Genomic DNA, 26,022 nt, shown 5'->3' on the forward strand with positions numbered 1-26,022 from the left:
CCCTCCTTTATGGGGTGCATGTGCCATGGGGTCCCTCCTGGTGGGGTCCTTGGCTCCATGTGTCCCTCCTCTATGGGTTGCATGTGCCATGGGGTCCATGGGTCCATGTGTCCCTCCTTTGTGGGGTGTATGTGCCATTGAATTCCACTCTTGTGGGGTCTATGGGTCCACATGTCCCTCCTTTGTGGGTGCATGTGCTGTGGGGTCCACGGGTCCATGTGTCCCTCCTCTATGGGGTGCACATGTCATGGGGTCCCTCCCATGTGGGGTCCATGGTTCCCCTGTCCCTCCTCTGCAGAGTGCAATGCCGTGGGCTCTGTGGGCTCTGTGAGATCCCTCCTCCGCAGGGTGTCTGTTCTGGGGGTGCAGTGTCCATCCTCTGCGGGGTCCCTGTGTCCCTCCCCGAGCCCCACAGCCCCGTGCCCCTCTGTCCCGCAGCTGGGCGAGGCGCGGGCGGCGTGCCAGGCGGCGCGGGACGGGGCGCAGCGGCTGCGGCGGCGCTGCCAGCGCCTGGCCTGCGAGCTGGAGGACGCCCGGGTGCTGGCCGAGAACCAGCAGAGCCGCAGCCACGAGCTGGAGAAGAGGCAGAAGAAGTAAGGCTTGGGGGGGGTGGGTGTGTGCATTTGTTATCTTCTTTTCTTCTGTGTTAGAGCTGGGAATTAATGCACAGGAGCCGCAGTTTCTCGTGTTGGGACTCAGATGTTTGTTAATTCATATCTATAGCACAGTCTCACGAGTTGTGAGCTCTAGCTAACAAGGTAGAAAATGGCTCTGTCTCTAACTCTTTCCGAGATCTTTTAAGCACTATTTATCCAAGAACAGGATGACACCTGTATTATTTATACTTTTAACCCAATAACTGACCACCCAAGGTCCACAATGCAGACTTTTCCACCCAATAAGGAAAAAAACACCCAAAACCACGAAGAAGAAGGTGAAGAAGGACTTTAGCCAATGGCTTAAATCCTCCATCTTGCCCCATATATATTATAAAACTTTAAATTCTAAGTTTTTCACCCTGTGATATCCCACACTTTTATTCAAACTACACGCCCACAGTGCCAGTGCTATCACTCAATTTTGGAAGCCTGTTCCAAGACTCAGGTCAAATGTAGTGCTTGTTTGATGGCCAGTGCCCTGCAGCACAGAAAGCCTGAAATTCTCAGTGCCCAGGGTTCCAACAGGGGCGGGGGGAGCAAGGGGAGGGCTGGGGTTGCTGGAGCAGGAGCCAGGGGATGGGGAGGATTGGGGTGGGTGAGGAGCTGCTGCAAGGGTGGGGCTGTTTCCTTCTGTTTCAGCTGCTGGGGGTTGTTTTTCCATCCTGCCGCTGTGTGACTGATGTGTGGTCTGATCCCAGACTGGTTGGGGTTGGAAGGGACCTTAAAGCTCATCTGATTCCATCCCTTGCCATAGAGGGGGAATATTCTATATTCTCCTTCCACTATCCCAGACTGCTCCAAGCCCAGCCCAGCCTGTCCTTGCTGTGTTCCCCTCCAGGTTTGACCTGCAGTTAGCCCAGGCCCTGGGGCAATCTGCCTTCGAGAAGAGCCTCCGTGAGAAGCTGTCCCAGGAGAACACGAGCATCCGCTGGGAGATGGGCAAACTTCAGCAGAGCCTGGAGGTAACAGGAGACCCTGCTCTGCTGTGCTGTACCCAATTTTGGGAGCAAAGGCACCACCTTTGCAATCAGAGCAGAGGCAATCAGGAAGTTTGATTCCAGTTTCTCTTAACGCAGTTCAGGGTGTTTAAATGACTTTCTCCTTCCAGAAGAAGGGCTGTTGCTACATATAAGTGACCCCCATCCCAGGATTCAGCTAATCAGGGCCACCCCCATTTTCACTTGTGCTCTTCCTCACATCCCTACCCCCAACCCCACTTTGGGGAAGGAGCTGGTCTGTGCCCTGTGGGATGGTGCTGCCCCAAATGCCACCGTGGTGGCAGGAGCACGGCTGCTGGGGTGAGGGGAACCCCCAGGGCTGCTGCCAGCACCCCCAGGTAGCGGGGGCTGCAGGGAACCCACGGGGGACACCCCAGGGGAGTGGGAACGTGAGGTCAGGGTGAAGAGGGAAAGGTGTGAATGGGGCTCTTGGCGTGGGGCAGGGGCTGCCAAACCCCTGCTGCTGCCCCAGGGCTTTGGGATGACGACTTTGGAAATGCTGTGGGTTCTGAGAGCGGGCTGTGGGTTCTGAGAGGGGGTGGTGGGTGTCCTGGGGTGTCCTGGCTCTGAGCCCTGCTCTGTCCAGCACAAGGAGGCCGAGGTGGCCCGGCTGGAGCAGCAGGTGGCCGTGCTGGCCAGCCGAGTGCAGGAGCTCAGCAGCCCCGGGGCCACGGACACGGTGCCTGCGCTCAAGAAGAAGCTCTGGGACCTGGAGGGCAGCGCTGCCGAGCAGAAGAAGGAGCTGGAGAGGCAAACAGCTGCCGTAGATCACCTGGAGCAGGTAATGTGGGGCTGGGGAAGGGGGGTGCCTGTCCCCACTGGGCCCCACATCGAGCCCAGGCCAACACCATCCCCATCCCCTTGGGGCTGTGCATCGTCTCTGCGTGTCTCAGGTCCATGAGAGGCTGGAGCTGGAGATGGAGCGGATGAAGCAGATCCACCAGAAGGAGCTGGAGGACAAGGATGAGGAGCTGGAGGACACACAGAAGTCCTGCCAGAAGAGGGTAGGTCCCTGCTGGGTGGGTTTGATGCTGGGGGCTCCCCAAAGCTCCCCATGTCCCCAGGAGCCCTTCCAGGGGTCGGTGTTGCTGCTTTGCCCCAGTGTGAGCCTTGGTCACGGCCTGGGGATGCAGACAGATCAGGGTTTGGGTCCCTGCCATGCTGGAGGGGCTGTTGGGGACAGTGTGTGAGAGCCACACGTGGTGCAGCACAGGGACCTGCTCCTCCCAATAACACCAGAGTCACACCAAGGGCACCAGCTCCAGGGCTTCCTGTTTGGGGATGATTTGCAGAAAACAGCCTTTCCTCAAGGCCATGGGGTTGGGGGGTGCAAACACAAAATTCAGAGCTGCAGGGGCAGCCTTTGGGCATGACAGGGTGTTCTTCAAAGAGCCCATCCTGTCCCCAGTGTCCTGCAGGTGCCTGGAGTGCTCCCTCTCTTCTGCACTGGCACTGCCAGGGGTAGGAGGTGCTCCAGGGGACATGACCCATTCCTGGTCCCCAGTGCTGGCTGCAGAGACCTCGGGGAATGCCAAATCCCCCCTGTGGCAGTGGCTCTGCCCTGCTGGGACTTGGAGGGGTGGCTGGGCCCTGAGCGTGGCTGGGTTTTCTCCCACAGCTCCGGCAGCTGGAGATGCAGCTGGAGCAGGAGCACGAGCAGAAGCAGATGGTGCTGCATGAGAAGCAGGACCTGGAAGGGCTCATTGGCACCTTGTGTGAGCAGGTAAGGGGACAGTGCCCTCCCAGGGCTGCTTCGTGGGCCATGCCCTGCCCTAAAAACGAGTGGGGATGAACAATGCAGCAGGAGCAGCAGCCTGGTGTTGGTGCACGTGCAGCTGCTCGTGGTGTTCTGTCCCTCATCCCTCCCATTTGCCACCCAGCCACAGCAGGCACCGGATCTGGAGGTGTTGGGACTGCAGGGATCACACGGGAGCCACACGGTCCCACTGAGGACCCGCAGAGGGGAACTGCTCCCTTTTGTACAGGAGAGTTATCCAAGAAGGGGGAGGCTTTTTCCTCGTGTGTCATGAGAGTCAAACTAGCCAGGCCTAGCACTGGAGTGCATCAAACTGCTTAGAAAAGCAGTTTATCCAATCCTGCTCGTTGCAGAGGAATTATATCCCAAACACATTGGGCGAACAAATCCCTTTTTCCCTCTCTGATGAGTCTGTGGCAAGCAACTGAAAAAAAAAAGCACACCCAGTTCTACCCCTGTTCAGTCAGCAGGTGAGGGGCTGGACACAGCATTTATCAGTTTGGGCATCACCCAGAGGCCATCCCAGAGCCTTGGTGACTGAGGTGGCACCAGCTCAGTGTCACCATCTCGGTGGTGCTGCACCCCAGGACTCCCCAGAGCTCAGCCCAGAGGATCTGTCCCCACACCTCCTGCCCACCATGTCCCAGTGCCACTCGCCCTGGCACAGAAACTGAGCCCTGTGTCCTCTGGCTGTTGGCACGAGCTGGATTTCACCATTTCACCAGCCCTGGCAGCCCCGTGTGCTCATTAAAAGGGATGAATCCGGGATCTTTGCAGCACTGGGATGGGGGGTGTATTTCAAGTAGACACAAAATGGTCTGACAAGGCTGATCCAACACAAGCCTCCTGCTCCTGGCTTAGAAAATGTTTTGGGAGCTGTCACAATAAATAATGCTGTATCAAAGCAGGGGATTATTACAACAGTCCAACATGTCCTGCTTGTTCTGTGGAGGGGAGCTGAGATGGATGGGGAGGTAGCAGGATCTGGGAGGGCCCAGGGGGAAAGGCCCCTTCTCCCTCCAGGACAGTCCCCAGGTGCTGCCCTGGCAGCCCCCAGCCCCCCAGGGCAGTCCTGGTGTAAGGGAAGGGGAGATGGGATTGCTGCCAGACACAAGCACAGTTTGGCAGCAGCCATTAAATCAAATCCTGGCTTTGTCACCTAAAAATCTTGGGCTGAAGTGGTGGAAGGGGGCAGCTGTTTCCAGCCGTGGCACCAAATTTATCCCCTGTGGTTGTGGACAGACCCTAAACAAGAGGAAAAATGTGAGCAGTGTCCAGGATCCAGCAGGAGGGATGGCAGGACAGCAGTGGTGGTGCTGCAAACACCCTCTGGTTTGCAGAGGACAGTTCATTAAAAAGATGGGAAGAAAACTGCCAACCCAGAAAACTAATCAAGGAAATGGAGATGCCAAAGATTTCTTGTTCCAGCAAATTCCAGCCAGCTCTAGACCAGACTACAAGGTCAAATCCACACAGCTGATTTTAGCCAGTGAACGGAAAATAGGAGAAGGAAAGGGTTTGAAAAACAGAAAATAGGAGAGGGAAGGGGTTTGAAAAACAGAAAATAGGAGAGGGAAGGGGTTTGAAAAACAGAAAATAGGAGGAGGGGGTTTGAAAAACAAGAGCCATGGAAAACAACCTAAATGGAAAATGTTCTTGTACTTCAGTTATGCTGAAATCAAGCACTGAAACCATGTCCCTGTTTATTTGGTGGTTTTCTAACTCCTTCATCCCTGTAACCATGGTTGTTCTCTCCCTCTCTCCTGGGGTAGCACTGAGGGTGGGATTTTAACTCCTTGCAGTTGTGTGGCCAGGCTGTCCCTTGGGCTGCAGGGGTGGTCACTGGGGACGATGTGGCTGATGGAGACCCAGGCTGGGCAAAAAGAGGAATCTCTCTTTGGTGCGGAAAAATTTGGAAAAAAATTTGGAACACCCTGGAGGTGTTCAAGGCACAACCGGCCACGTCACTCAGTGCCCTGGTGTAGTTGACCATAATATCCCTAAATTACGTGGAAAACACCTTGAGGTGGGGAGGAAGACCCTGCTGGAGGTTTCAGCATGGCTCAGCCACCCTCTTGTCCCCTCCCCAGATCGGCCACCGCGACTTTGACGTGGAGAAGCGGCTGCGGCGGGACCTGCGGCGCACCCGCGCCCTCCTGGCCGATGTTCAGCTGCTGCTGGCGGCGCCGGCGGAGCCCGGGGGCAGCGCCCAGGAGCTGCAGCAGCTGCGCACGCAGGTGAGGGGTGAAGGAGCATCTCCATGACAGTAGAGTCGGTGATAAAATATCTCTATAAGCAAAGTTGCAGGGGTAGCACGTGGTTTATTGTGAGGTCCTTGCTTGTAGCTGCTGGGTACAGCTAAAGCAGGCCAGGAGAGCAGGAACAGAGGAATCCCGCGAGGTCCCGAATACCGTACATTAAATATCTTTCCAAGTTGAATAGTATGAGTTGGACCAACCAATCTAATACAAGATAACAACATTTACATACAGCCAATAGAAATGTCCCATTACCTAAGGCAAGCAGAAGGGGATTGTTTAATCAAAGGATCAGGAGTATATTGTTTAATCAAGGGAGCTGGCCCTCAGCTTAGCACATCGTTGTTCACAAGCTGATGGCCCTGTACCCCACACCCTAAATTTCAAAGCTTGCTTTCATTTCTATCTCGCTTGTTGAACTCAGACTCCCAGAATCTAAACCACCATATTTGCAAGGTCTTTCTACTTCATCTTTCCCAACAAGGGGGCACCTGCGGGGCAGCGGGGGAGCCGCACGGAGCGGCCCCGGTCTGGCGGAGGGAGCGCCCGGGCGGGCTCCTCGCAAGGAGCGCTTCCCTGGAATTAAGCCAGCGCTGGTGGAGTGTTTTTCCTTTTTTTTTTTTTTTTTTTTTCCTGTTAATTCCCTCGTGTTCGGTGCGTTTCTGTGTGTCTCCTACGGCCGGGCTGGGGCGGCGTTGCCATAGGGATGCTGAAAGCATCGGGAAGAGGGATGGGGAGGGAATTTTGTGGTTTGAGCGCACACAGCCCCGGGCTCAGCAGGGTTGAGTGACCTGGGGAGTGGCTCCAGCTCTGTGCCAGCCTGTGCCACCACGCTGGGGACAACCCCGGCCCCAGGGTGAGCTCTTGGTGCCTTGGGAAGGCTGACCTGGAACAGAGACTGGACAGTGCTAAGAGAATGAAGTAGGTGTTTATTAAAAGGCCTTTAAGGGTACACCTTGGGCAGCACAAGACCCACCCAAGGTGAACCCAAAATGCTCACAAAATGGATGACTGGTCACAAGGACTCACACTTTTATAAGTTTTGGTCCATTTGCACACTGGGAAAAATGCAATTTAATTGTCCAGTTACAGTTTGAGATTATGAAGTCCCATTCTTCTTGTTTTCTCTCTTCAGTCCACCATTGTTTGTGCTTTTGGGCCTGAAAACTTGTAACTGTTATCCCTGGTGTTCATCTGGAAAAGGATTTGTTTTGTGTCCCTGCTCTGTGCAGAGCTGGGTGACCCTGAGTGTGAGCTCAGAGCTGCACCCCTGGGCAGCACAGAGCCTGAAAAACATGAAAGATAAAACTGAAGGCATCACTCTTCGTCCTGTGGAGTGCCCTGCCACGGGACAGGCTGTCCATCCCCTTGTGTATTCCCAAGTGCCAAGCAGGAGCCCAGCTAAGGGTGCTGGTCCTCTGAAACCACTCAGGAATTAATCTGTTCTGCACATTTCCCCTGGAAATGGACGGGTCTGGAGGCAGGAGCAATTCCAGCAACATCCAGATATAATTGGGAGGGTGGCTGTGCATAAATGACAGCTGTGAGATGCAGCTGCTCCCAGCTGTGCTCAGGGAGAAGGGGAAGGTGAGCTGGGGCTGGTGGAGCCAGCGGTGCCTGTGCCTGTTCTCTGTGTCCTTTACCTGGATGTCCAGGGCAGGGGATGGCCCTGGCAGTGGGAATGGCCATTTTTTGCACTCATGCTGTTAAATATTATTGACCCAGTGCTGCAATGGTGCCCTTCGTTAATCCCTCAATGTTTCCCAAATCCTGCTTTGGGGACGGAGAGGTTGCACTGCCCCTTTTTTTTTTCCCCAGTCCCTGGTGGGAGGGAAATGTGGCAGGGCCCTGCCCTCAGGTCCTTTCCTTGTGCTGATCTAAGGGACCTGCATGGATGCTGAGGTGCTTCCTCTGCCCATCCTGAAGTGTCCAGCCCCATCTCTCTGGGGAATAATGCCCAGTTTGCTTGGGGAACAGAGCTGGGGACATAAATCTTTACTCTAGAGAGTAAAGTCAAAGAGAGAGCAGCTGAGGGGTCTGGGGGAGCTCAGACTGGAGAAAAGGAGGCTCAGGGGGGACCCTGTGGCTCTGCACAACTCCTGACAGGAGGGGACAGCCAGGAGGGGTCAGGCTCTGCTCCCAGGGAACAGGGACAGGAGGAGAGGAAACTGCATCAAACTGTGCCAGGGGAGGGTCAGGTTGGACACCAGGGGGAATTTCTTCATGGAAAGGGTGGTCAGGGCTTGGAATGCCCAGGGAGGTTTGGAGTCCCCATCCCTGGAGGTGTCCAAGGAATTCCTGGATGTGGCACTCAGTGCTCTGGGCTGGTGACAGGATGGGGATCAGGCACAGGTTGGATTTGATGATTCTGGAGGTGTTTCCCAACCTTAACGCCTCTGGGATTCTGGGATGTTTGTTCCCTGCACACCCCAGTCCCCACAGCAAGGCAGGAGGTCACTCTCTCTCCCTGTCATTCCATCCCGGGCTCCCTCATCCATGGCCTGTGCTCATTTCCCTTGTGCTTGGAGATGAGCAAACAGCCTGGATTTGGGGAATGTGGAGTTTCTGCTGTGCCACCAACACTGAGACTCTGCATGTGTTTAAAATGCCACATGATTATTCTGTCCTTTAAACTGAAACGATTTCTAATGGCATTCATGACGACTTTCTCAAAAGCCAATGCATCCTACCACCAGCCCACGGACCTGCACAAGAAGAAAAACTTTGCTAAAATGCTACATTTCCGTTAATCAAAACCCATATGGCTGGAAGTGCAGCATTGTTTCTTAATAAGGCTGAGGCATCCATTTTATGCAGGTATTTAACAGATGGTGTTCACAGCAAACTAATGTTGTTCCACGGTTCATACATTATACATTTTTGGGGGGGAATTTCAATTTATTCTTCCCAAGTGGGAAAATTCCATTACACGAAGAGAATTGGAAGCTGATGTTTAATGAGGGGTCCTGGAGATGCTTTTCTGTCTGATTGAACCATCAGGAGTTTGGTGGGATGGAAAAGACCAGTCCAAGGCTGATTGTGGAGGTTTTTCCACATGTTTCTGGAGCAGCTGAACAGGTGGGAAAGTGCTCGGCCATAAAACCAGGAGTGGTTTTACCTGAGTGGCATCTTCAACTCATCCCAGCAAAGCACAGAGAGGTTTTTTTCCCAGCTGATGGAAGAAAGTTCTTCCTTCTCTAGTGAAAGGCCTCCATCTCCCTGAACAGTGAAAAGAAGTGAGCTGAGGATTGCTCCTCTTACAGCATTCCATGATTCTCCCTCCTTTTTTGAGGGGGAGACATAAAAAAAGAAAGCAAACCCTGAGAAAACAACTTAAAATTCCCAAACTCTCACCATGGTGTGCAGCTTTCCCCCATACTCCTGGGAACCCCACAGGGAAACCAGGAGCAGGCCCAGGAAACGAGCAGTGAAGGGAGGGGTTTGGTTTTCTTTTTCGTAGAGAAAAAGAAACCCCAGCGAGCAGGGGAAGGAACTGGATGTTCAGGTACAGCCTGCAACAACTCCTCCGCTCAGGCAAGGCGGGAATTTTCGGGAATGACGCTGCAGCTTCCAGATGTTTGCAGCCCATTGAAGATCGCTGTGATCTCAATGGCTGAGCTGTAAAACCCGAGAGCAAATTAGCGTTTATAAATGGGATCTTCCACGTGTATTTGCAAATGCAATTTACGCCACGTGAAAAGCCCATTTGCAAACCCCCGAATCATGAATTGCTCTAATCAGGAATTACATGTAATTCACATAATTTTGCAAATTAATGATGCCAGCTCTACCTCTGCCGAGGGAGAGGGAGGATGTGCCACCGAGGCTCTGGCTGCTGGACCCACCAGGGCAGTCGGTGGTGTTGGGACCTGTGCTGGGAGGTGCCGAGGAAACTTTGCTTGCTCTGTAAACCAGGAGCAGACAAGCTGAGGAGCAGCACGGGTTTAAAAGGTGGAGATTCTGTGTTCATTAGCAGGGAAAAAAATGCTCTTTTGAAGTGGAAAAATGCTCTGTGGAAATGGAAAAATGCTCTGAGGAAGGGGAAGTAAACGCGGCTGTGTAGCACAGGGACAGCACCACCAGCATGAGGTTTCTGCTCCTTTTAATGATGATCCCCTGCAAATTTTCCCAGTTGGAAGAGAGTGAGGCAAAGTGTGCAGAGGCCCAGAAATCCCAGCAGACAGCGGCCCTGGAGCTGGAGAACCTGCACACCGAGCTGGAGACCCTCAGCAGAAGCAAGACCCTGGTGGGTTCCTGGAGATGTGGCCAGGGCAGGGTGGGTGGGAGGGCACGGTCCCATCCTGGTGGGGTTTGGCAGCAATCAGGAGCTGCTTTGCTAAATCAGCCACTGCCAGAGGGGTTAATAAATCACCTCCGAGTGTTAATTTACAAAAGATCTGAGAGTATTTACTAAGTCTCCACGGATATTCTCTAAATCACCCTGGGCTGTTTGGAAACAACAACCCCCGGGTGGTTGAATGGGTGGACGAAATTCCTGCAAGGGAGCAGCACTCCACGGTCCTGCCCTGCCTCTCCCATGGGTTTGGGGCTGTTGGCAGCACGCCCCAGAGGGGATTTGGTGGGTTCCCTGTGGGATCCATCAACCACTGGTCCTGTGGACCCTCCTGCAGGTGGACGAGCAGCTGTTCCAGCTGCAGCATGAGAGAGCCGACCTGCTGAAACGCATCGACGAGGACCAGGAGGACCTGAACGAGCTCATGGAAAAGCACAAAGCTCTGATAGCCCAGGTAGGAGCTGGGGCAGCATCTCCAGCCCTGGGAGGGCTCTCAGAAAGCCCTGCAGGCTGGCACAGAGCCCCTGGGGGTGCACAGGGGGGTGGGGATCCCAGGACACAGATGCTGCCATGAGGAAGGGAAGGCTCAAGGCACCAGCTCCTCTCATCTGCAGTTCTGAGTCTTCTTCCAGGAGGTGTTTTGCCTTTAGTTTCAACACTTGGGGAATCTTACTGCTGCCACTCTGGGTCATTTTTATTCTTTCTTTCACTGCTCTCTCATACAGATGTTAAAAAGTGCTGCCAGACATCCCTGGGAATTTCAGTGCCATATCCAAACTATGTCAGGCTCTCCCAAAGGATTGTCCTGGGACCCCTGGGAGAGGGGCAGGCTGGCCAGGCTGATAATTCACAGACTGGTGCCCCTTGTAAAGGTGTTAGGGATCCAGGAGCCTGTGTCTGGAAGGGTCCTGAGGACAGAGGTGACAACCTGGTTTCTGTCCTGATCTACAAATACGGGTTTCAAAAATTAGGGAAACTGCAGTGAGTTGGGAGAATTAATCTCCATCAGGGCAGTCCAGGAGCAGCTCACTGTCCCAGTGGCAGGAGATGCAGGCAGGAACCAGCCCTCTGCTCTGAGCCCTTGTTCTGATCCTGCTGCTCCCACTCCAAATTTTCTGTCTCTGCAGTCGGCCACAGACATTGCACAGATCCGGGAGCTGCAGACACAGGTGGAGGATGTGAAGAAAGAAAAGCAGAGCCTGCAGGAGAAGGTAATTCCTGCAGGAGAAGGTAATTCCTGCAGGGGAAGGTAATTCCTGCAAGGGAAGGTAATTCCTGCAGGGGAAGATAGTTCCTGCAGGGGAAGGTAATTCCTGCAGGGGAAGGTAATTCCTGCAGGAGAAGGTTATTCCTGCCCAGCTTGTGACACCCCTGCTGAAGAGTGGGACCACTTTAGGCTGGAGAAATCCATTCCTGGCAGAGTTCTTGGGATTCACAGCCTGGCATCTCCCTCTTCCCCTGCTGAACTGCCGTGGCTGGGATGGGCTGACCCCAGGGCTGCCCTGGGGTCGGCACCAGCAGGGGCTGCACCCCCTCGCCTCTGTGGCTGTGCCAGCCCTCCTGGAGTGGTGGATTTAATTTTAAACACATGAGTAATCCCATTAAGTTAAGTGCTTTATTGGAGCGTGGCTAAGCTGCCCAGGAATCAGAAGCGGGACTCGCTCCCTCCGAGGCGGAGCGGGCGGTGCTTTGGAGATAGGTCGGATAAAAGGAGACAAATTCCCCTAGTTCTGGGTCAAATTCAAAATCTAAACCCGAGCTCTACTGGGATCACTGAAAGGGCAGATTCCTTTGGAGGTCTCAGTGTAAGAAGTGAGGAAACAGCTTGGCCCAGGCAGCTTTCCACAAAGACTGTGAATTTTTATGCCTCAAAGACTCTGTGGGAAGAGAAAAGTAAAGAAGCCCCAGACACGTGTCCCTGGTCAGCAGGTTCTCCATTCAAAGCCACGCATTGGTGTCAGGCCTGTGCTGCGTGGCTTTAACAGCAGGGAATTCTTTGGGAATTCTTTGGGAAGTGAGGGCAACGCTTGGCCTCATGTGCTGTTAAATATTATTGACCCAGCGGCCGCGGTGCCCCTCACTGCAGGGGCCAGGAGAGAGCCCCAGAGGATGTGAGGGACTGGGGAGGGGGACAGCAGAGGGGGTGAGCAGAGGGGATGAGCAGAGGGCAGGGGGATGCTGAGCCAGCCCCTGCTCTCCCAGCTGCAGGCAGCCCAGGCCAGGGCGGCACAGCTGGAGCAGTGCCCGGCCGAGCGCTCCATCGTCAGCCGGCAGGAGGCGCGGATCCGGGACCTGGAGAGCCAGCTGGACTTCCAGGCCGTGCAGATGAAGCGCTTCGAGGTACCCCCTCCTCACCCCTGCCCCTGCCAGGCACTGCCACCGCCCCATCTGTGGGGAAAGGAGCACCTGGGAAGGGCTGGGAGGGACAGCAGATGGTTCCTGGTGCTGCTGTTGTCTCTGTATCGGGGCTCCTGGCAGGCAGCGGTGGCTTGGAGAGCTCTCCAACCCCTCACCTTCCCTCACACCCCAGGTGCTGGTGCTGCGCCTGCGGGACAGCATCATCCAGATGGGAGAGGAGCTGGAGAAGGCAGCTGAATCAGAGGCACGGGAGAGGGAGAACACCAGGTACTACCAGAGGAGGATGGAGGAGATGAAAGCTGACATGGATGAGCTGGTGCAGAGGGAGCTGGAGTCCAGCCGCCGGCGCATGGAGCTGGTGAGGGGGTGCTCCTCCCTGGGTTTGGGTGGTCCTGTGGCCACAGGGGGGTTGGCTGCAGCTGGAGGTGACCCCTCATAACCCCTAGGTTGGTCTGAGGGCCCCAGAAAAGTCATTTTCTGTGTGGTCCTTTGTGTGCTCTGGGTCTGTTGATGGAGCAGGTCCTGGGCTGCTCCTCTGGGAGGGGCAGGGAATTCTTTGTGTCTCTCTGCAGCCCCAAACCATTGAACCAGAGCTGTCCTTGAGCACCCTCATGTTCCCTTTCTCCGTGGCTGGTCTGGGAGCCTGGACACTCACTCTGCTCCAGGTTTTTTTTTTTTGTGGGAAGGAGGTGGCTCTGCCTGCCCCACTCACAGAAATGCAGTTCACGTGTGTCATGTGGCACTTGGGGACATGGTTTAGTGCTGAGGTAACAGTTGGACTGGGTGATCTTGGAGGTATTTCCATCCTAGATGAATCTATGATTTCAAGTTGCTCAGGTCGTTCCTCATGCTGGTTCTCCTCATGTCAGACAGAACCACAGTGGGTGGGGAATGCTCTGGCCCTGCAGCAGCCCCCGAGTGCTGAGTGCTGGCCACAGGGCTGGGTGTGCCAGGGCTGGGTGTGCCAGGGCTGGGTGTGCCAGGGCTGGGTGTGCCAGGCTCATCCCGAGCACCAGATCCTCGTGGAGCTCCTGGCTTTGCCAAATTGCAGCTCAGACAGTGCCAACCATCAGCTAAACCCGCTCTGAGCGAGCAGAGCCCCAGCTGGGTCTGGAGAGCAGCAAAAATAGATTCACCTTCACTTTCCAGCCCTTTCCCAGTGTCTCCTTTCAAGCTGTTTCTTCCAGTAATCCAAAGGAAAGCCTTGCTCCCGAGCGATAATCAAAAGATATTGCAGTTCTGCTGGCAGCAGGGCCGAATTAGGAGCAGTTATTTTATCAATAATCTTTTAGTTAGCAATCAAGGAGATTTCAGGATTTATTCTGCCCCGAGGCTGCCAGCCTTCCCGAGGGGAATGGTGTGAGTGATTCCCAATCCTCTGCCTGCCAGGCTTTGTCCTTGCTGGGCCAGGCTGAGCCCTGCGTGCTCCGGAGCAGCCTCCCCTGGGCATGGAATGAGGCCGGATCTCTCAGCCTCTGATGCTCTGCAGAGCCATGAGGTGGTGGAATGAGAGATTCCATGGGTGTTCTGATCCTGCTGCTTTCCCTGTGGGATCCAGGGAGCCGTGCTTGCTGTGATGTTGGGTGTTTGCTGCAGCTCTGCTGGAAAGGCAGTGTTTGGAATGTGGGTGCTCTGGTTGTTGGGATAGGGGTGGGTTCTTCTCGCTGTGTTTTTGGGGTTGTGCCTGTATTTTTGGAAGCTTTCTGAATGTTTCATACGGGGATGTGAGGGAAGGCACAGGAACCTCTCGGCACTCTTGTGTTCTCCCAGATAAAGTGTGCAAAGAGGGCTGGAAGGGATTTTAGAGGCACCTCCCTCAAATAAGACACAAACCCTCGTGAACAGCTGAACTTGTAAGGCAGAACTAAGGGCTCTGGGTTTATCCAGACACTCAGATATTCGGGGTTATCCAGCAGGAGGAAGGAGCGGGTGGGCTCTCCCAGACACACCTCCCCATCCCAGCTTTTCCACGGGGATTGCTCCCTGGGAACTGCTCCACGTGCACGGCCACAGGCAGGGAGTGCTGTGACATTCCTGGGAGCAGAGGCATCCCCCCAGACTGTGTGTCCTCTTAAGAGCACTTGAATAAAACATGGGGCAGAGCTGTGATCGAGGAGCCCGGCCCAGCTTGTCGGGAGCCTGGTGGGGAGCATCAATAGTTAATAGAAAGCCACTTATGGCTCTGCTCCTGCTAAATCCCCCATCAATTATAAATCCAGCATGAATTATTCACTTGACATTACTTAAGTTGTGCTCTGCTCCTAACAATTTTTTAAAAACTTACTTAAATACACGGTGGTGAGGTTGTGGACTTACCACACACTGCCGAGGTTCAAAGGGAGGTGTTGAAGGGACAAATTTCTGGCAGAAAATTGGTTTAAAATCCTGTCTTGTTTCAGAGCTGCTGCCTGTACATGTAGATATATGTATATATAGTTTATATATACACAATACACAAATTAGAAGGTGTTTTGTTCTCACACCTCATATTTATCAGTGGTGGAGGCACTGGAAGATGCCACCATCCCCAGCCAGGTTTAGGACATCTATTCCATCCCTCCTTCTTTTTCCCACCCAGTTTAGGGCAGTTGGGAGGCAGCCTTGTGCCATTCAGCAGGGAATATCCAGTGAGGAGCAGGGATGAGAGCTGGCTGCCAGGCAGATGGCTCTGCCTTATGAATTTTGTAAGAAGCATGGGTTTTGAACACCTTCCAAGCATGTTTGGTAATGATGGGGGTAGGACTTGGCCCTGCTGGACTCTCTTTGCTCTGGGTTTCCTCCCTGGAGCTCCTCTTCCAATAAAATCTGGATCCCAGCCTGCAGCAGCTCCTCATCCCTCAGCTGCTGTGCTGACACCAGAGCTTGCCAGGCCAGCCCCAGCCCCCTGGTGTCCTCAGAGCACGGCAGACACTGCATCAGTGAGGAGTGAGGGGTGGATTTCCAGCTTGGAGTTAATCCTGGGGAGCTCAAACCCAAGCTCTGCTCGCTGTGCTCATGGTGTGGGCACTGACACTCATGCTTGTCCCCTATGTGTGTCCCCTGGTGAGGCTGCAGCGCAGGGAAGAAGGGAACAGAGGCTAGGAAGGAGGGAACAGGGGCTGGAAAGGAGGGAACAGAGGCTGGGAAGGAAGGAACAGAGGCTGGGAAGGAGGGAACAGGGTCTGGGAAGGATGGAGAAGGGCTGGGAGCAGGCATGGGGCAGGGATGTGGGACTGGCAGAGTGTCCAGGACAAGGCACTCTCCAGGATTTCCCTCCGGAGGCTGATCTTAGGGAAGGATGGTGCTGGCTGTGCTGGTGCTGACTGAACTGCCTGCCCTCATCTGGATGAGGGCTCTGGGATGAAAACTCTGGAACGGGGTCCAGCCATGAGCAGGAGCCCCTCAGGTCTCTCCTGGAGAGCCAGGTGCCTCCTTGATGGAATATCTAGGGAAAAACAGAGGCTGATCCAGCTGGGATGGAGCCCTGGCTGGCCAAGGCACAATCCAGGGGCTTGCTGGGTCTCCTCCTGCCCCTCTGCACCCAGCACAGCTCCACTGACCCCCCCTGAGCACAGCACGGGGGCTGGCAGGTGCTATCCTAAAATCAGGTTTCTTTAATGAAGCTGTGAAATTCCTCAGAACAATAATTAACTAATTTTGCAGAAAACTGAAGTACAGGTGTGAAGATGCTCTTCACAAGTTGTTTTTGATGGGTTTTTTTGGTTGGGTGTGTTTTTTTCTGGTGTGTGTGCTTTTTTTTTTTTTTTTCCTTTCTTTCTTTTTTTCTGTGAGAGCCTTAGTGTAAATAACATAGGGTTTTTTTATTTTTTGGTTGTTTTTTTTTTTCCCCCTGGTTCTTTTGCTGGCAGATCTTTGCGCCCCGGCCCTGCCATGGCCACACGTTGTGTAACACAACACAGCCCGAACTCCGGGATTAGATGGTTTTGCTCATTTGCAAATTTTAAAGGTTTTGTTGGGTTGTTTTTGTTGTTTTTTTTGGGGGGGGTTGTTTTAGTTTTTGGGGCTTCCGGTGAACTTGAGAAGCGAAGTGGGAGCTGTTTGTGCCTCCAGCCGGGAATGCCACGCTCCCACCCGGGCAAACGCTCAGCTCCCAGCAGGGTCCCAGCAAACCCTCTGATGTCTCCGCAGCTCTTGTGTCCCCATCCCCGCCTGCTCCTGGGTCTTTCCAGCTGCTCTTCCCTTCCAGAGCGAACGTCTTTGAGGAAGTGTAGCACAATTATGATCAAAGGCACTCGGTCCTTAGAGGTGAGGGTGGGTGATGGAGGAGCCAGGAGTGAAAGCGCTGCGCTAATTAGGGCTGTTGTGATTCTGCTTTGCCATGAAAAGAGTAAATTCCTCAGGAATCCATCAGCTGCTCACACACCAATTACACGGTGCTAGCCCCATCTCGCTCGAGCCTTCAACTGTGCAAATTTTGTCACTTCCAGCTCTCCGAAAACCCCGCGAGTTAACGGCTTAATTAAAAATAATAATGATGGATGAATCCTGCAGGTGCACGCTGAAGTTACTCGAAGAAAAGCGATCCAAATTGGGCTAATTAGATTACACTTCACTTGAGGTGGAGGGGAGCGAGCAAAGGCGGTGTTGTCACAGCACAACCACAAACAAAAACACAAGGTGGTGACAAGGACGTGGGGCTGGATGCTCCGCGGTGCCGGCCTGGGAATCCTCTGGAGTCCCACGGATCATTTCACTGCTGGCTTTGTTTATCTCCTTTTAACTTCTCTTCAAATAATTCTGAGACGAAATTAGTTGGGGAAAACAAAACAAAACACACCACCAACTCTTAAGAAAAAGAAGGTTTAGAAATCCCCTTCCATGAAGGATGTGCAGAATCTCTTTCCTGGGAAGCCCTGGGTGAGGGCAGGAGTTCAGCTGAGAGCAGCTCCCTGTGGGTTTGCTGAGTGCCAGCCACCACTGAGTGAGCTCCTGTCCCCTTGTCTTGGGGAAACCTTTAATTCAGGCTCCCTGTCAGCAGGAATCAACCTCAGCCTTCTAAAATCGTGGTTTCTGACCCACCAGCACAGCCAGTCCTTTCTCTGGGGCAATCTGTCCCTCAGTGTGAATGGGAGGATCCAGTTTGGAAATGTATTCAGAGCCGGGCAGAACTTATATTTTATTTATTGGTGATAAAATATACATCAGCCAGAGGTTCTGAGCTGGTCAGGCTGGTCCTGCTGTGCATGTCTGACTGGTTTGGTGGAAGCAGCTGGAGATGCTGGTGCCAAGAGGGGTTTAAGAGCAGAGGATGCTCCTTTCAGCCCCTCAGCTCCAGCCGTGCTGCAGTTTGCCCAATAATATCAGTTTTCTCAACTGATACATTTTCCCCTTTATTTGTCCCCTTTTTCTGCTCAGAGGAAACAAAAATCCAGCTCTGCCCAGTGTGAGGGTGTCAGTTCTCAGCCCAGGGACTGTGTGAAAAGAGAAAAGCTCCTTACATTTACATTTAGATAGAAACAACTTGTGTCAAAGGTGTCCAACAGCTCCCTGAGTGCCAGGGGGCTGCTGCTACGATGGGCCTTGTCAGTTTGTGTTATTCAGACAGCATTTTTCCATCTGAAATTGAATCCTATTGGCAAAATTATTCCTCTCCTTGAGACAATTGTAGGGTATGGAGAAAAACATGAGGTGTCTCTGTGGATGAGATCTGGGACAGCTGGGATGTGGGGTTGAGCAGTGTCAGCTCTGTTTTCTGGCTCACATTCAAATTACCCCTGGGGTAGCCTGTGGGCAGGAGACCCAGGGTCACCCACAGTTCCCAGTGTCACCGTGGTGCCCTGCAGGTCCCTCCACACCAGCGTGGGTGCCACAAAATGTGGAATGTCCTGGGGGTGGCAGGTGGAGCCCCAGCTCTGCAGCATCAGCTGGGATGGTGCCTTTCCCATCAGCCCTCCCAGTGTCATGCAGAAGGTCAGGGAGACCCCACCAACCAGGGGGACCCCTCCAGCCCCCAGGACAGTCTGTTTGCCATCCCAGGGGATTTCTGTGTCCGTGGACAGAGGAAGAGGGTTTGGGGTGCTGGTAGGGAGATGGTGTTCAGTGCCTCCCTGCCCATCCCTGTCAACAACAGCAGAACAGAGGAGTTTTGCTGTTGTTGTAAATGCAGCCACTGAACTGTAATTTGTGCCAGAGCCTGCAGATGAGGAGCTGGCTGTTATCAGCCTGTGGAAGGGCTCTGCCCTTTATCAGGCAGTGGTTTCACTCTCCACTCCTGCAGTCCCAAATAGCTGAACACAGGCACGTAGGCACCCGGAGCCTGGGGCTCTTTTCTCCCCTCAGTGTTGGTGTTTCACTGTGTGCCCTGTTCGGAGCCCCTGAGGTCCTTGATGAAACACTTCCCTTGGTGAAACAGCTCCTTCCCACCTTCTGCCCGGTCCAGGAGGGAAGTGGAGGGCTTGGGAGCGCCGAGTTTCAGAAAACTTCTCAGCAGCACTGAGGTTTTCACCATGAGCCGCTGTGACACGGTGCGACCCAAACGGGGCTGTTCCTCTTCATGTTCTGATGAACTGAGATGCTCTTCCCCTGGGGCCCGTGTGCCTGGTGATTCCAGGCCTTCCATTATTTACTGTGACAGTGTGCCAGCTCCTGTGCCGTGGCCTGTCACAAATCATCCCTCACCTTGTCACCGCCGCCGCGGCGATTTCACAGCTGGCAGCTTCAATCACTGTGGCTCTGCTGCTCCCTCCTCTCGGCCCTGTGACGGCTTAGGAGCAGCAGGAAGGGTTCCTTCCCAGCTGGAAGGACTTGGAATGTGGTGAACATGGGTGCAGGGCCAGGGTGGTGTCCTTGGTGTGCAAAGTGGTCGGCACTGGGTGCATGGAGCCGTGTGGGTTGTGTCAGATTGTAAATCCTGGGATGGTTTGGGTTGCAGGGACCTCAAAGCTCATCCTGTCCCTCTCCCTGTCACGGGCAGGGGACACCTTCCACTAACCCAGGTTGCTCCAAGCCCTGTCCAGCCTGGCCTTGGACACTTCCAGGGGTGGAGCAGCCACAGCTTCTCTGTGCACCCTGTGCCAGAGCCTCAGCACCCTCACAGGGAAGAATTCCTTCCCAATTTCCCATCTGTCCCTGTCCTCTGGCAGTGGGCAGTCATTCCCTGTGTCCTGCCCCTTCATACCCTTATCCAAAATTCCCCCCCAGCTCTCTTAGAGCCCTTTTAAGCACTGGCAGGTGCTGGGAGATGCAGTTTATGTTCACGGGGCACGGTGCAGGTGACCCGCCCTGACAGGCACTGGGAGCACTGGGGCCAGAGTGGGAGGGTTCCACAGCCACCCCACCCTCAGCTCAGGTGCCATGTCAGGTGCAGGCCCTCACCTGGTGCCCCCCGTGCAGGAGCAGCAGCTGGCAGAGCTGGCAGAGGTGAGGCAGGTGCTGCAGGCTGACCTGGGCACCTCCATCCGCCGCATCGCAGACCTGCAGGTGGCCCTGGAGGGGCTCCGTGACAGCGACGACAGCGATGCTGAGAGGTGAGGAACGGGGCTGGGGGGAGCTGCGGGGCTCAGCTGCTCTGTGAGGGGAAGAGGCAGAGCTGGGCAATGCCAGGAGAGTTTAATCTCCTCATCCTCACCTGTTTGTGCTGCGTGTATGAGCAAAAAGCTTGGCGTTAATGGAAAGTTTCACCGAAAGTGTCACCCTTGTGTGGCCCAGCTTAAAGTGAGCAAAAAGGGTGAGAATAGCCCCATTTGTACAGCAGGTCCCTGGCAGCAGTTTGTTGGTGCCCCAGCGCTGGGTTCATGGGGTGAAAATCCTGCTTTGATCATCCCCAGGAGCTGGAGGAGCCAGTGAAACTGGGTGATTGGGTAGAGCGTTTCACTAGGAAAAAAAATGAGGAAAGAATTCCAGCGCATTTTTCAGGTGTTATTTCTAAAGCCGTTCAATTTTCCCCTCTGCCACGCAGCTAAAGGGGCATCATGACAAATGAAGACAAAACAGATAAATGAGTTTAAAAGACAAAAAAAAAAAGGAAAAAAAGGAAAAAAAAAAAGCAGCTGAGGTGTGCTTGCCACCACTTGCTCTTGCTCCTTGTGGTGATTAAACCAGGGAAGGGTGAGATAGAAACCGTGAGCTTAGACACAGCTTCCCGAAAGAAGAGTGATTTCCCATGCAGCTGATGCATCAGTGGAGGTGAGAAGGGTTTCCCGGCAGGAACGGCAGCTGCTGCTGCAGGAGCAGCCCCGTGCTGGGTGTTCTGCTCCCTCCTTTCTCCCTGGGCTCTGCCGCAGGAGCAGCCCCGTGCTGGGTGTTCTGCTCCCTCCTTTCTCCCTGGGCTCTGCCGCAGGAGCAGCCCCGTGCTGGGTGTTCTGCTCCCTCCTTTCTCCCTGGGCTCTGCTGCAGGAGCAGCCCCGTGCTGGGTGTTCTGCTCCCTCCTTTCTCCCTGGGCTCTGCTGCAGGAGCAGCCCCGTGCTGGGTGTTCTGCTCCCTCCTTTCGCCCTTGGCTCCCGTTTGCAGCCAGGCCTGACCCCTGCGGGAGCAGGGAGGGGTCTCCAGCTCTACTCCCTGTGGATGTTTTGGATGTTCCCCGGCTCAGCCCAGCCCCTGTCCCGGCCACAGCGGCTCTGTTGCAGGGGGTCTGGGCAGTTTTGCAGCCCGGGGCGGGTTTGGGGTCCCCCCCAGCCGTGGCTGACCCTCTGCTGTGCTCCTTGCAGCGTGCGGACGGCGCGGGAGTCGCTGTGCTCCAGGAGAGACACGTGAGTGATGCCAGGAGATGGTAAAAGGACAGAGGCTGTGCCTGCTTCTGCCACAGCTCATGGGCCACCAGCTGCTGCTCTGAGGGGTCAGGAGCCACTGTCTGCTGCAGCTGCACGGGCTGGGCTCACACTGGCCTCCAGATGTGCTGGCGTTGTGTGCCCCATGCCCATCCACCCACTCCCATTCCCTGGGAACTCTGGCTCTTATCCCAAGGGATGCTTCCACTCCTCTGGGCTCTGCTTTGAGAGATGATCTGTGGTTTTGAAGGAGAACTGAGATCCTAAAGGATTTCATCCGCTACGCCTGCCCTGGGGGCTCCTGGTGGGTTGGCTGGGGTAGTCCTGGCTCTGGGGGAGCCCAGGGGTGCACAGGGCCCAGGGGGGCACCCGGGATCACAGCAGCTCTGTCACTGCAGTTCCAGCCCTGGGGAATCCCGGGGTGTGTGGGGCTCTGTGGGTCTGGTGTCACACTGGCTCTGTCACTGCAGCCCCAGGCACAGCAGGCAGTGCAGGGTTTTCCTGATCAAGGTCTACAGAGCATTTGCAAAAGCTTCAGAAACAATGAATGGCAGCAACAATGGCACAAGGACCAGGCTGCCCGGAAAGGTTTTTTGTCTCTGTACTGGTGCCACAAACCCGAGCAGAGCCCACCAGCTGGAGATGTGAGGACTCCCTGCTCTGTGTCACCATCTCAGTGACCCCTCCTGCCTGCACCTGCAGAGCTGACAGGTCCCTCCTGTCCCCTCAGGGATGCCTGCTCCAGCGTTGGCTCCGTGCTCAGCCTGGAGCCTGCAGAGAGCCTCAAGTCCTGGCCGAGTTCCTCCACGGGCTGGACGTCCCTGGCGAGTGCCAGCGTGGCCGGGAGCATCTCAGCACCATCCATGGGCAGCCGCAGCACCCAGAGCCTCAGGTGAGGGACCCCCAGCCCACCCTGGGTGTTTTGGGGGTGCTGAGGTGTGGGGGCTTCCTCTGGGCTCTCTTGGGACGTGCGGAGCGGAGCTCAGTGGGACCTGTGGTGTTTAAGGTCAAAACATCAAATCAAGGGAGGCAGTCATGATCAGTGAAACACCAGATGAAAGTCACTACATCAAAAATGTGCTTCAAGCAGAAAAATATCCCTTGATGTGTTCTCTGGAGATAATTTAAAGAGGCAATTCAGCCTGCTTGAGGATTTGTATGCCATATGCTCTCTGCTGAGGGAGGGGGATGCATTTCTGCCATTCTAATAGCAAATATGTTAATTTTTGGTGGTGATGCTGATGGGCTGGGAGAGAGCTGGAGAAGGACCCAAGTACCTGCACAGCCCAAATGTCCCTGCTTTGCTCTGTGGGTGCCCAGGTGCCCATCCTGAGTTGGTGCCCATCAGAGGGACCACCCAGCCCAGAGAAAAACCCAATTTCCAGGGCGCAGAGAAACTGGTTCTTTGTGTTTCCTGTGTGAAACAATCTCATGGGTTGAGTTTGGAAAAGCTCTGTAAATCAGGGTCTGGTGGAGGGAGCTGGTGAGGATGGAGGAGGGTGTCAGATCCCCTTGGAGGTCTGTGAGGGCAGAGATGGAGCAGGGATGGAGCAGGGAGCAGAGTGGGCTCCAGAGAGCATCATCCCCCTGCAGGGAAGGTGGAAAAGGTGCCAACCATCCAAAGTCAGGGTGGGCAGGGCTGGCACCTCCCAGGGGCACCTTGGGGCCTCCCCACCCCACTGCTTTCCCAGGGATGGTGTCTCAGGACATGCATCCCTGTTTTCCCAGTTTTTCTCCCCATAACCAGGGCAGGTGCCAGGCTGAGGCTGGGCACAGATCCCTGCAGGTGTGCAGGTAGATGCTCCAAGGTGACAGAATTTGTCAGGATTGTGGAGCAGAGTTCCACTGCAGACATTTATCTCCCTGCTCCAATTCTGTCCCCACGGCCCCCACCTGCCTCGTACAGGAGAGTCACTTTTGTCAGAACCGATGTTCTGAAGGGCAATTCCCTGGCAGGAATCACCCTGGGTGAGCTGGAGCAGTTTGGGGAGGTACAAGGCAGAGTTTAAGAGCAGTCAGGCAGGGCAGAGACCTGTGGGGAGATCACAGAATCCTGGAATGATTTGGGTTGGAAGGGACCTTAAAGATCATCTCATTCCAGCTCCCTGCCATGGGCCCAGTGATGAGTGGGAGCCCTGAGAGCAGTTGGCTGAGCTCTCTGGGACCCTGCACAATAAATAAGGTCCTTCCTAAGTGCTGCTGAGGTGGCTTTTCTCCAAATGACCCAGCTCTGACCATTAATGAATGACAGAAAAACGGGCATTGTGGCTAATATCTTATTTCTGAGCTGAAACACCTTGGATTTATAGTAAAAGATATGCAGGTTTTCAGGTTTGACATTGGGAGGAATTTCCTCATGGAGAGGGTGGTGAGGTCTTGGAAAGGGTCACCCAGAGAGGTTTGGAGTCCCCATCCTTGGAAGTGTTTAGGGAAGGTGACACTCAGTGCTCTGGCCTGGGTGACAAGGATTTGTCACAGGCTGGACTTGATGGTCCTGGATTCCTTTCCAACCTCAGTGACTCTGGGGTTTGCTGGGCTGCCTGTGGCCCTTGTGAGAAGTGAATTGTCCTGAGCCCTGGCCACAGTGTGACATCACCCTCTGTCCTGGGGCTTGTGAAGGGGCAAATTGCAAATGCTGGTGTGGGAGCTGTGTTTGGCTGCAGCTCATCTGGGATGGAAATAGAGCGGGGAGGGGATGAAATGCAAACAAACAGGAGACGAGAGTGGAGGTAATAAAAACGAGATCAGGGAAACGAGCTCTTCCTTATTAAGATTCCTTTGTCTCACGCAAGCTCCCAGTAATGAAAAACGAGTCTTGCTCGTGTTGGCTGCTCAGCACCACATCTGGGGTGTTTGCTGAACAAACAGCTGCCAAGAGCCAGGGGAGAGCGTGGAGCTCTTATCACCCGTGTGCTTACAGGAGGGAGAGCTTTGATTAACATTTCCTTTAATTCTCTGCCATTTAAATGCCTGTGCAAAATGCTGGCCAGCAGAGCTAAGCCTCCATAAATATGACACAGTGCAGGGTTGGAATAAATATGATTTTTTTTTATTAAGAAGCCAATTTAAAAGTTTGTTTATTTATTCTGCTCCTTCCAGGCAGGTCAGGGTTGTGCTGTGATGGGGAGTTATCCAGAGATGCAGTCAGGGAGTGGATCCACAGCCCAGGATCTGCCTCTCCACCCTGTATCCCACAGGACTGTGACATCCACAGCCCTGGCATCACCCCGGGATCACCCTGGCAGCAATTCCCCTCCCACCTTGGTAAACAAAACCAAGAGCCCTGGTCCCAAGGCTGCCGGGGATCCGACACGGATTTTTATTTTTAACCATGATTGTGTCAAAAGCAAATCATTACTTGGGAAAGTGGGAGCTCTTGTGTAGATGATGGTGTGACAGGAAAATCCCCTTCTGACAGAAATGAGGCCAATGTCTCTTCCCTCCCTGAAATGGAGCTGTCTTGGCTTTATTTATGAGCTCCCAGGAAAAGCATCCCAGCCACACTTTCGGCCCTGGTCATGTGTTGCAAAGCATGTGTGGATTTTATTGTATAAATGATTTCAACTGGTATAATTGTAATCATGCTAATTGCTATGTAATCTTCCCTAATTATTGTTGTATGTCATTTGGTTTGGTGTGAATGGCAGCTTGCAGAGCTCCGTTGGCTTCCAGGCGCCTCTCGGGCTTGGCATCTTTTGCCTTTTGCTGGGAAAATCATCTTCCCTGAGGATGGTGGAGGAGCAGGGCTCTGCTCAGGGCTGGAGGGGCTCATGGTCCTTCCTTTGGGGCTGCCTGTGGCTTCCTGGGGTCATTCCAAGCCCTGGGAATCTGTGCTGGCACATCAGCTCTTTGCCAGGGATTTGTGGATGAGCAGAGAATGCTGCAGGGTGGAGTGTGACCTTCTCGCTCCTGTGTCCTGCCTTGTGAGGAGGATGAGGATGAGGGAGACTGGCCATGGTTTTGGAGGGGATTTTGGTAGGCAAAAGGGAACAGTTAAGGAAACAAATCATGGAATGGTTGGGGTGGGGAGGGACCTAAAAAATCATCCAGTCACACCCCCTGCCAAGGGTTTCATCCCCTTCCACTATCCCAGATTGCTCTGAGCTCTGTCCAACCTGGCCTTGGACACTTCCAGGGATCCAGGGGCAGCCACAGCTTCTCTGGGCACCCTGTGCCAGGGCCTCCCCACCCTCCCAGGGAAGAATTCCCTCCCAATATCCCAGCCAACCCTGCCTCTGGCAGTTTAATGGGTGCAGAAAATGAGAACTGTTGGGACACACAAGGATGGATGGGGCAGTCTTGGCCTTTGGCTGGAAACCAGGGCATGGAGAGTGTGAGGTCCCTGCAGGGACTCTGGGGCTGTGTGGCCCTTGCCAGCCATGGAAGCTGGAACAATCCCACCTTTGCAGCTTTTCTGCATTTTAGACTCCAAAGATTTTCATAAAATCAGCAGCTGTCCGTCATGCTGAACAGGACAATAAATACAGCGTGTTCAGTCCTTGTTCACAGCCCATTAGTGGTTCTCACCTCTCCACTCACTTTTATCTCAGCCTTAAAACCCAAATAAAAACCCTGATGCCGGTGTTTAATTTATGAAAGCCATTCATGCAGCACACAGGTTACAACATTATTTGGAAACGTGCAGAATGAATGGAGCAATTTCTGTACAAAACCTCACCGAAGGATTACACCAGCCATTTAAGTGAGATGCAATTTAGGATCCTAAAATCCAGCATTACTGAAATGTCTCAAACTATTAATCAGCTGCGGTTCTTCGGCAGCATCAGCACGGGATGGCCCTGAAGTGATTCAGGGAGATGAAATCTCTGCTTAACTCCTTTTGTGTTGAATAATCAGACGATTTAGGCTGATTTAATGGGCAGGGAAAGGCCGTGGGTACCAGGACAGGGGGACACCTCTGTGCCCCTGGCTGTGACAGTGGATGCTGGGAGGCTGGAGCTGCTCCTCTGCCCCTTCCCTTCTGCAATCACGCA

General features: G+C 54.1%; 1 protein-coding gene across 1 annotated transcript in view; it reads left to right on the top strand.

Moving 5' to 3' along the window:
* The window catches only part of MYO18B (myosin XVIIIB), a 55,536-nt gene that overhangs the window by 25,797 nt on the left and 3,717 nt on the right, over positions 1 to 26,022 (top strand). Inside the window, exons 30-43 of the mRNA XM_063416378.1 lie at positions 439 to 593; positions 1,498 to 1,621; positions 2,244 to 2,438; positions 2,551 to 2,661; positions 3,276 to 3,380; positions 5,504 to 5,650; positions 9,804 to 9,917; positions 10,303 to 10,419; positions 11,093 to 11,176; positions 12,168 to 12,305; positions 12,496 to 12,681; positions 19,656 to 19,789; positions 20,969 to 21,010; positions 21,759 to 21,920. Coding sequence (XP_063272448.1) covers positions 439 to 593; positions 1,498 to 1,621; positions 2,244 to 2,438; positions 2,551 to 2,661; positions 3,276 to 3,380; positions 5,504 to 5,650; positions 9,804 to 9,917; positions 10,303 to 10,419; positions 11,093 to 11,176; positions 12,168 to 12,305; positions 12,496 to 12,681; positions 19,656 to 19,789; positions 20,969 to 21,010; positions 21,759 to 21,920 — 1,814 coding nt within the window. The remainder of the gene's footprint in view (positions 1 to 438; positions 594 to 1,497; positions 1,622 to 2,243; positions 2,439 to 2,550; positions 2,662 to 3,275; positions 3,381 to 5,503; positions 5,651 to 9,803; positions 9,918 to 10,302; positions 10,420 to 11,092; positions 11,177 to 12,167; positions 12,306 to 12,495; positions 12,682 to 19,655; positions 19,790 to 20,968; positions 21,011 to 21,758; positions 21,921 to 26,022) is intronic.

The sequence above is a fragment of the Prinia subflava genome, chromosome 19 (genome assembly GCF_021018805.1).
Source record: "Prinia subflava isolate CZ2003 ecotype Zambia chromosome 19, Cam_Psub_1.2, whole genome shotgun sequence".
In the NCBI taxonomy this organism is placed as follows: domain Eukaryota; kingdom Metazoa; phylum Chordata; class Aves; order Passeriformes; family Cisticolidae; genus Prinia; species Prinia subflava.